The sequence below is a fragment of the Denticeps clupeoides genome, chromosome 18, assembly GCF_900700375.1.
Source record: "Denticeps clupeoides chromosome 18, fDenClu1.1, whole genome shotgun sequence".
Lineage (NCBI taxonomy): Eukaryota > Metazoa > Chordata > Actinopteri > Clupeiformes > Denticipitidae > Denticeps > Denticeps clupeoides.
Genome location: NC_041724.1, coordinates 16,905,281 through 16,916,279, shown reverse-complemented (window position 1 = coordinate 16,916,279; position 10,999 = coordinate 16,905,281). Strand labels below are relative to the sequence as shown.

General features: G+C 40.7%; 1 protein-coding gene and 1 pseudogene across 42 annotated transcripts in view; both read right to left on the bottom strand.

Moving 5' to 3' along the window:
• The window catches only part of LOC114768633 (protocadherin gamma-A2-like), a 122,787-nt gene that overhangs the window by 27,950 nt on the left and 83,838 nt on the right, over nt 1–10,999 (bottom strand). For 3 of the 42 annotated variants that reach the window (XM_028961032.1, XM_028961042.1, XM_028961059.1), the window contains exon 1: nt 1,164–3,750. The exons of 36 other annotated variants lie outside the window; for them this stretch is intronic. In XM_028961032.1, the coding sequence (XP_028816865.1) occupies nt 1,164–3,566 (2,403 nt within the window). In that variant the 5' untranslated portion in view covers nt 3,567–3,750. Of the gene's footprint in view, nt 1–1,163; nt 3,751–5,968; nt 8,544–10,999 lie in introns of those variants that run through there. 3 more of the 42 variants (XM_028961031.1, XM_028961057.1, XM_028961043.1) reach the window with 2 other exon arrangements.
• On the bottom strand, nt 5,629–5,779 carry LOC114768676 (uncharacterized; annotated as a pseudogene).

Sequence of the window (10,999 nt, the reverse complement as noted above, 5' to 3'; positions counted from 1 at the left end):
TGATTACACTGAACAGCAATGTAAATCAATTAGTTATACACAGAAAATATTTTGTGTATAACTAGTTTGTGTCAGGATTGACTGCAGCTGTGCTCATCACCTGTACCCAATCCTGACAGTGCATAAAACCGCAGATTTCCGCCCCTTCGGAAGGGACGACATTTTCGTGGACCTGAGCATAAACTTGAGTTTTTGGTTGGTGTTTTGAGTTCTGGCAATCGCCACACGCCTTCGGGTTTGTTTTAGTTGTTACCCATTATTTCCCGTTCTTGGCCACCGCGCCATTGTTTATTTATATTTATTGTTTATTTTATAATAAAACCCGTTCCCAGCATGTCCTGCTTCTTCGCGTCCTTCCCCCGTCAGCAAGCCGGCGTGACACATTGTACTATCTAAAATCCTACGTCCAAAGCATTAGCATATGGCAAGACACAACATCATGAAGTTAAAGTGTTTTTTGTCATGGTGATACACAGTATAGAACAGAACAAAAAAATTGTTGTGAGCCTGGAGAGAACTGCATGGGTACGGTCACTTGATCAAGTTTACCACAGTGGCACCATAATGATTTGTAATTAAATTTATAACCTTTTGGTCACAAGTCCAAATCTTTAGCCACTAGGCTACTATTACTCCAAGTCAGGGGAGAAAATGAACAGAGTCACCCATCAGACATTATGCACATTTGGGGGGTTCACAGAGGTCAGATACAACAAAGTCTAATGGTAGAGCCATGCCCTGAGTGAACCACTTTGTTGATTAGGGTGGGTAGCAAACTTGCCTGTGAACCGGAAGACCCAGGTTTGAATCCTGCTAACTACCATTGTGTCCCTGAGCAAGACACTTAACCCAAAGTTACTCCAGGGGGACTGTCCCTCTAACTACTGATTGGAAGTCGCTCTGGATAAGGGCATCTGATAAATGCTGTAAATTTAAATGTAAATGATTAATGCATCTCCCATGCCAGGTAAGTGTCCTAAACATGACACTGTCTTAAAATGCATCTTCCATCAGGGTGGTAACATGTCAAAGTAAGAATGCAGACTGTCACAACACCTGAAAACAGTGCATGAGAAATCCTTACTGAAATAATTTTTTTAATAATCTTCAAAAAATTAACTGCTGGAGTGTGTTGACATAAAAAGCAAAAATGAACTCCTCACCTGATCTTCATGCTCTTCATGTATCAGTCTATCTCCATGTACATGTGGAAGAGTCTGAGCTCCACTAGAATCCAGGGTCATGAAACTTTGACTAGACGGTTTTAAAAAGTTCATGTCGCTCTTTCTGGAGTCGGTTGTTCTACACACATCATAATTATAAGTGTGCTGTAGAGTAGCGGTGCCTCCTACATCTGCATAAAGAGGTGGATAATACGGAATAACAGGAAGATTCGCTCCAGATTTATAAAACAAGCGCTCACGTCTCCATCTGTAACACTTCACTGATATTATGGCTATGAGGGACATGATGAAGAGAAATGAAACTGCAGCCAAGGCCAAGATGAGGTAAAAAGTCAAGTCTTCATTGTGCAGTTTGTTTTGTGTGAAGTCAGTGAGATCAGAAAGCAGCTCAGGGAAGCTGTCTGCAACGGCCACATTAACAGTGACAGTAGCCGAGCGAGGGGACTGTCCATTGTCCTCCACAACAACAGTGAGTTTCTGTTTGACTGCGTCTTTATCAGTGACTTGTCGGATTGTTCTGATCTCACCATTCTGCGCCCCCACTTCAAACAGCGCCCTGTCTGCCACTTTCAGCAGTTTATATGAGAGCCAGGCGTTCTGTCCAGAGTCCACGTCCACAGCCACCACTTTAGTGACCAGGTAGCCCACATCTGCTGAACGTGGCACCATTTCAGCCACTGGAGAGCCTCCAGTCTGCACTGGGTACAGGATCTGAGGCGCGTTATCATTCTGGTCCTGAATTATTATTCTAACGGTCACATTGCTGCTTAATGGTGGGGAGCCTCCATCTTGCGCTCGAACACAAAACCTAAACTCCTTTATCTGCTCATAGTCAAAAGAGCGCACAGCCTGGACGACTCCACTTTCAGCCATAACAGAAACGTATGATGAGACCGATACTCCATTTATAGAAGAGTCTTCCAGCAGGTATGAAATACGCGCATTCTGGTTCTGATCTGCATCTCTAGCATTTATTCTGAATATAGACAGACCAGGAGTATTGTTTTCTAGCACTGAAGCTTCATATGAGCTCTTTTCAAAAACAGGAGCATTATCATTAACATCTGTTATCTGTATAGGGATAGTGATGCTGCTGGAGAGTGACGGCACTCCCTCATCAGCACATTTAATACTGATGTTGTACTCAGAATCTCTTTCCCTGTCTAAATTAAGATCTGTCACCAAACTGAAGAAGTTATTAGATGTTGATTTTAAAGTAAAGGGCATATTCTCATTTAATGTACAATAAACCTTTCCATTTTCTCCTGAATCTGGATCCTGAACATTTATCATTGTTATGACTGTACCAGGTTTAGAGTCTTCAGGTATCATATTTAATTTTGACATGATATTAATTATTGGACTGTTGTCATTTGCATCCATGATGTCTATGTCAATTTTGCAAGTGTCAGTAAGACCTCCTTCATCTTTTGCCTGTACATCAATTTCATAATGGTGGGACTTTTCATAATCAATGTTTCCAGTTATTTTCAACTCTCCATTATATATGTCGATGTCAAATATCTGTGAAATACTATCAGCTACGTTTGTTATAGAATATGATATTTTACTATTAGATCCCTCGTCAGCATCATTAGCACTGACTTTAATTACTGCTGTACCTATTGCTGTATTCTCGGTGATGGAAGCCTTATAAATCGGATTCGTAAAAACTGGTGCGTTGTCGTTTGCATCCAGCACAGTTACGTGTATTTGCGCGGTTCCCGTTAACTGAGGATCACCTCCATCCAGAGCTGTTAACACCAAAGTCATCTGCTCTTTATTCTCTCTGTCTAAAGGTTTTTGTAGGACCATTTCAACCATCTTCCTACCATCAGCCCGTTGTTTTAATTTAAGAGTAAAATGGTCAGTAGGATGTAGCGAGTAGCTCTGAAGACCGTTCATCCCAACATCCGGGTCCACCGCGGTCTCCAGAGCAAATTTAACACCGGGAACAGCCGACTCACTAATTTTAAATTGCATTTCATTCTTTAGAAAAGATGGTGGATTGTCATTAATATCCGTCATCTCCACGGTTACACTGTAAAATTCCATTGGATTTTCCAGAATGATCTGAAAATGGAGCGCGCAGGGCGTCGTCTGACCGCATAAAGCCTCGCGATCTATCTTCTCTTTGATTAACAGGAGACCTCTGTCTCGATTCAGCTCGATGTGTTCAGCGCTGTCTGTGGTGTAGATTCGAGCTTTTCCCGATTTCAGTCTTTTTATCTCTAATCCCAGGTCCTGCGCTATGTTCCCAACTACAGAACCCCTCGGCATCTCCTCGGGAACAGAATAAGTGACCTGCGCGCGCACTGAACTGAAGGAGACGAGCGAGAAAAACAGGACCAGTACTTGCCGCGCCATTGTTCTACCCGACATTATCCACTGCAGCAGGAAACAAGCCGCCAACAAATATCCCCGTAATAAAAGCTGATCTTCACTCAGTGCTGGAGTCCATGCAAGAAATATTCCCTCAGGCTGGATCCTTGAAGTACAAGGCGATACTCGAGATGTCTTTGTTAAAAATCCTCCATGTCCGCGACGTTCCGCAGCGCGGCTGTTTCTGTCTTTAATATGAAGAGATAAGAGGGGAGGTCCTGCTGGAAATTTATTCTGCAAAACTGCAACCTGCTGACCAACAGCGGCACTCTGAGTCCATTTAACTAAATTACACATTCATTTATTAAACTTTTACATTCCTGCGACCATGTTATCACGTCGTGTTCATTGCTGAAAATGCTTTAAGCAATTTTTACGTCCACGAGAAATGTAATATTCGAAGCATTTCGATCTAAATCACAGCAGGGCAATGAATTCAAATATATTTTTTGTAATTAATATGTAATATATTTGACACTAGTGAATGAACATCAAGATCGCTACCGTGTGTGAAAATTATAATTCCACTTTAAACAGTGATAATAGCTGTATATATTGAAGAAGGTGTTGTGAATATTGTGTTCTGCTGAAAATATTTTCCGCGTTTGGTAACATTTGCACGACTCACAGCAGAATTTTTAATCTTCCTATTTAGGGAGAACAATAACTTTCAGCACCATGGTCAGCACACGGCCTTCAAGTATTCATTGCGTTTTAGGGAGTAGTTATTACAAAAGCTAAAAAACCAACAAATATTCTCAGTAAACATCTTTACTTCAAGAAGCTAATAATACAGAATCACTAGAAAATGTTCGTGGGCTTTATAAACCCTGCTTTGCTGGACTATTTGTAACATTATGCTGACAGTAAAGTTACAAGGAGGATAGTGAAGATAAACGAGACAACAGCCAATGCCAAAATTAGATAAAAAAAATGAATCGTTTTATATATTGTGTATAAAATTGTGAATTTAGAGAGAACTTCTGAGAAGGTGTCTGCTACATGTATGTTACATGACTTTATAAACTGTAAAAACGTCACTCATCCATGTACATCCGGAACAACTGTGATTTCCACGCTGGTACTTAATATTCTGAAAAGCTGCTTTTGTTCATGGGACCACCCCACTAACTATTTCCTTCGACATCAGCCTGACCAACAGTTACACTGTGAGCAACATTTGAGAAAATAGAATTAAATAAAACATAATATGGACAATTCAAGAGAGTAGCATGTGATGCGTTCAAAGCTCCATGTGTAATTCAATTTATCTTTTTAAATTGCACAATAAATCCTGCAGCATATTCCTTTTTGAAAGTGAAATGATTGTCATTGTGATACACAGCACATGGTGCACACAACTAAATGTGTCCTCTGTTTTTTTACCATCACCCTTGGTGACTCATTGCAGTGGGTACAGCCATGAAAGGCATCTGGGGAGCAGTGTGTGGGGATGGGGCTTTCCTCAGTGGCATCTTGGTGGATCGGGAATCGAACCATCAACCTTCTGATTATGGGGCCACTTCCTTAACCGCTAGGACACCACTGCCTCAGTTTTACTGTAATTTACATGATTATGTCCTTATTTGATTTAAAGAAATGTTGGTGGGAAATTATATTGGGAAACATATTATTTTTTAAAAGTAGCAATTGCATTTTTGCTTCACAGTTAAAACATTATACGTGTATTTTTCATACATGCAATTTTTTATGTAGTTCTTCTGTTTTTTTATAATTAAAATTATTTAACACTTCACACAAAATATTTGCTGATTACACTGATCAGCAATGGAAATCAATTAGTTATAAATAGAAAATATTTTCACTGTACTATGTAAAAGCTTACATCCAAAGCAGTAGCATGTGGCAAGACCACAACATCCTGAAGTTAAAGTGATTTTTTTAGTCATGGTCATACACAGTATAGAACAGAACAAAAAATTGTTGTGAGCCTGGAGAGAACTGCATGGGGATGGTCACTTGATCAACATTTACATTTAGTGTTTACCAGACGCCCTTATCCAGAGTGACTACAATCAGTAGTTACAGGGACAGTCCAAGTCAGGTGAGAAACTGAAAAGAGTCACCCACTACCAGACATTATGCACACTTGGGGGGTTCACAGAGGTCAGATACAAAAAAGTCTAATGGTAGAGCCATGCCCTGAGAGAACCACTTTGTTGATTAATGCATCTCCCCTGCCAGGTAAGTGTCCTAAACATGACACTATCTTAAAATGAATCTTCCATCAGGGTGGTTACATGTCAAAGTAAGAATGCAGACTGTCACAACACCTGGACACAGTGCATACGAAATCCTTACTGATAGAATTTCTTTCATGATTTTCATAAAATTAAGTGCTGGAGTGTGTTGATATAGAAAGCATGAAATGAACTCCTCACCTGGTCTTCAAGTTCTTCATGTATCAGTCTCTCTCCATGTACACGTGGAAGAGTCTGAGCTCCACTAGAATCCAGGGTCATGAAACTTTGACTAGACGGTTTTAAAAAGTTCAGGTCGCTCTTTCTGGAGTCGGTTGTTCTACACACATCATAATTATAAGTGTGCTGTAGAGTAGCGGTGCCTCCTACATCTGCATAAAGAGGTGGATAATACGGAATAACAGGAAGATTCGCTCCAGATTTATAAAACAAGCGCTCACGTCTCCATCTGTAACACTTCACTGATATTATGGCTATGAGGGACATGATGAAGAGAAATGAAACTGCAGCCAAGGCCAAGATGAGGTAAAAAGTCAAGTCTTCATTGTGCAGCTTGTCTTGTGTGAAGTCAGTGAGATCAGAAAGCAGCTCAGGGAAGCCGTCTGCAACGGCCACATTAACAGTGACAGTAGCCGAGCGAGGGGACTGTCCATTGTCCTCCACAACAACAGTGAGTTTCTGTTTGACTGTGTCTTTATCAGTGACTTGTCGGATTGTTCTGATCTCTCCATTCTGCGCCCCCACTTCAAACAGCGCCCTGTCTGCCACTTTCAGCAGTTTATATGAGAGCCAGGCGTTCTGTCCAGAGTCCACGTCAACAGCCACCACTTTAGTGACCAGATAGCCCACATCTGCTGAACGTGGCACCATTTCAGCCACTGGAGAGCTACCAGTCTGCACTGGGTACAGGATCTGAGGCGCGTTATCGTTCTGGTCCTGGATTATTATTCTAACGGTCACGTTGCTGCTTAATGGTGGGGAACCTCCATCTTGCGCTCTAACACAAAACCTAAACTCCTTTATCTGCTCGTAGTCAAAAGAGCGCACAGCCTGGACGACTCCACTATCAGCCATAACAGAAACGTATGATGAGACCGATACTCCATTTATAGAAGAGTCTTCCAGCAGGTATGAAACACGTGCATTCTGGTTCTGATCTGCATCTCTAGCGTTTATTCTGAATATGGACAGACCAGGAGTATTGTTTTCTAGCACTGAAGCTTCATATGAGCTCTTTTCAAAAACAGGAGCATTATCATTAACATCTGTTATCTGTATAGGGATAGTGATGCTGCTGGAGAGTGACGGCACTCCCTCATCAGCACATTTAATACTGATGTTGTACTCAGAATCTCTTTCCCTGTCTAAATTAAGATCTGTCACCAAACTGAAGAAGTTATTAGATGTTGATTTTAAAGTAAAGGGCACATTTTCATTTAATGTACAGTAAACCTTTCCATTTTCTCCTGAATCTGGATCCTGAACATTTATCATTGTTATAACTGTACCAGGTTTAGAGTCTTCAGGTATCATATTTAATTTTGACATTATTTGAATTACTGGACTGTTGTCATTTATATCAACAATATCCACTTCAATTTTACATCGATCAGTTAGACCACCTTCATCACGTGCCTGTACATGTATTTGATAACGGTGAGATTTTTCATAATCAATTTGACCAATGATTTTCAAATCGCCAGCAGTCTCACTGACTTGAAATAATTCTGGAATTACACCTTCTGTATTTGTTATAGAATATGATATTTTACTATTAGAGCCCTCGTCAGCATCATTAGCACTGACTTTAATTACTGCTGTACCTATTGCTGTATTCTCGGTGATGGAAGTCTTGTAAACCTTTTGCGTAAAAACTGGCGCGTTGTCGTTTGCATCCAGCACAGTTACGTGTATTTGCGCGGTTCCCGTTAACTGAGGATCACCTCCATCCAGAGCTGTTAACACCAAAGTCATCTGCTCTTTATTTTCTCTGTCTAGAGATTTTTGTAGCACCATTTCAACAATTTGCTCACCATCAGCCTGTTTCTGTAATTTAAGAGTGAAATGATCAGTAGGATGTAGCGAGTAGCTCTGAAGTCCGTTCATCCCAACATCCGGGTCTACTGCAGTCTCTAACACGAATATCACACCGGGAACAGCCGACTCACTAATCTTAAATTTCATGTCATTCTTCTTGAAATCAGGAGGATTGTCGTTAATATCCGTCACCTCCACTGTTACACTGTAAAATTCCATTGGATTTTCCAGAATGATCTGAAAATGGAGCGCGCAGGGCGTCGTCTGACCGCATAAAGCCTCGCGATCTATCTTCTCTTTGATTAACAGGAGACCTCTGTCTCGATTCAGCTCGATGTGTTCAGCGCTGTCTGATGTAAAAATGTGAGCTTTTCCCGATTTCAGTCTTTTTATCTCTAATCCCAGGTCCTGCGCTATGTTCCCAACTACAGAACCCCTCGGCATCTCCTCGGGAACAGAATAAGTGACCTGCGCGCGCACTGAACTGAAGGAGACGAGCGAGAAAAACAGGACCAGTACTTGCCGCGCCATTGTTCTACCCGACATTATCCACTGCAGCAGGGAACAAGCCGCCAACAAATATCCCCGTAATAAAAGCTGATCTTCACTCAGTGCTGGAGTCCATGGAAGAAATATTCCTTCAGTCTGGATCCTTGAAGTACAAGGCGATACTCGAGATGTCTTTGTTAAAAATCCTCCATGTCCGCGACGTTCTGCAGCGCGGCTGTTTCTGTCTTTAATATGTGGAGATAAGAGGGGAGGTCCTGCTGCAAATTTATTCTGCAAAACCTGCTGATCAACAGCGGCACTCTGAGTACAGAGACTTGTACTACAGAAATTAAATCTGCAAAAAAGACAGAAATACCACGTTTATGACAATAAACATAAGTTTAGTGAATTCGGCGTAAATAAATTAAATTAAGTAAATATTGAATATTTAAAATTTACAAATAGCCTTGAATGTTTTTGAAATGCACTTGATTTTCTGCTAATAGACCTCAATATTTTCGCATTAATACAAGTAACAATTTTTATGTTTTAAATTAGTTTAAATATTTGCTATGTACAACGCAAAGTTATGTTCCAAATTATTATGTTTATGGTGATATTATTATCTGTAACATCCATATTTTTCAGGAACACTTCTTTTTCAAAAATCTGGAGCCAAATAGCAAAATTGTTTCAGATCCGAGGCAGCACTACGAATTTCCTCTGTTCACGTGAGACAACAAAAATACTTTTTTTTTTACCCTTCCCGTGTGTAAACATATGTATCATGTTGTTATATTCCATCCACATACAACATGTAGGTGAAAGTCATCACAACATCTGTTTCGACTGAGAGAACCGACACAGAAGGTGGTAAAGGGAAAGGAAAACAGAGGGCATGAAAAACTCAAGTTACGAATAAATTGAACAATTACATTAGAAAAAGAAAAATGACAACCAGTGACATAGTGGACACAGTCCGCGCGAGTTCCCGCCAGTCAACGCCGTATATGCAAATATGCCGCGCTAGAGCTACCCAATAACATCGTGTTCCAAATGGGATGGGCTTCTTATATGACCCATATAAACTGGAGGGCAGTGTTGGGGAGTAACGGAATACATGTACTGGCGTTACATATTTACAATACAAAATATGAGTAACTGTATTTCGTTACAGTCTATCCGCGCCCGCGCCGCCCCGGGACACGAGTGCGCCCGCTGCCACAAGGACGACCTAGCCGGGCAGCACAGCGTGGATCGCGGCCCGGTGTGCGCAAAAGCCATCTGCCTGTTCCAGAGCACGCACAAGTGTGCGTAATACTGCGCGTAATAGTGCCAAGCGTTTCCGCAAAATGTTCAATTTTTCCAAGTACAGTATGAGTGCGAGGAATAATTAATTAAGGCATTTTTTAAGACATGTCATTCAAAGTTTCGATTCTGTGTGTGTGTTTTTTTTTAACGGTTGCTGTGACTCTTAAGCCAACAGGGAGCAGCAATGTGCGTTGGGCTGTAAAATGTGTTGCCAAATAAGTGCCATCTGTCCAAGCGGCTGCTCTCCTCAACACAGAACCTTCTAATGATGCCAGCACCACTAGACATGCCTCAGTGGGAAATGAGCCAGAAGATGATGACGACAACTTCTTCAGATTTCAGAGTCCACAGGTGACCTGTTCTACAGCGGAGGATGAGGTACAGAGGTATCTTCAAGATTCAGATGAGACACTGGCCTCATTAAAGGTACATCCAGTGATCAGAGCCCTCTCCTTAAAGTGCAATACGACTCTGCCGTCAAGTACTCCTGTCGAGCGTCTCTTTAGCCACAGATGACTTGTTTTCACCCCACACCGTAACCGCATGACAGACACACACTTTGAACAGGGGCTGCATTACAACCGCCTTTACTGGCCTGTAGACTAAGTGGAACAGATGTAGGTAGGTTGCTGAAAATATCTTGGTATTGTTCACTGATAAGGCTTGTAACCTCATTCTTTTGTAAACTTAGTGTTTGTTTTTTTGCAAGCATTAGAAAAGCAGCACCTCATATGTTAATGGTAATTGTTAGCCAATTATTGGATTTTTTTGGGGGATTTAAGTTTTCAACCAAACAGCTCAGCACTGACACCTTAGATGGTTCTTGATGCATGCCTTTGTTAAATGACCATGAACTAATGTTACTGGGTTGCATTAAAACATATATTGTCTTGTGTTTAAAATTATATCTGGTGGCAAGGTTTAAAGTGCATTTTGTCATTGTCACATCAAGTTTGAATATCTGATTTGTATTGAAGGATCTTTAGTATTTTGAAATTATTTGTGTAAGAATAATATTGACAGTAAATGCCAAAGAGAATTGTTTTAGTTTTATATTTGACCTTTTTTGTCCTAATCAGGAAGAGGGTAATTGAAAATGCTGATTTTTTTCCTTGTGCAAGGCTAATTTTTATTTTAACTAAGTGATGGAATATGTTGGTGACCATAACAGTAAATTCTTTTCAATGGCATATTTTATGTTTGTCTAATACTTTTCCACTTTATAAATAAAGAAATTGTTAAGGAAAAACAGGGCTTTTTTGTTATTTGTGAGTGCTACATTCATGTAGTTGTAAAAAGCATGACAGTATGTTACCTGTTCACCTGTCGCAAGAACCCATCTTTAAGTTTTAACCCATTTGTTATCTTATTCAG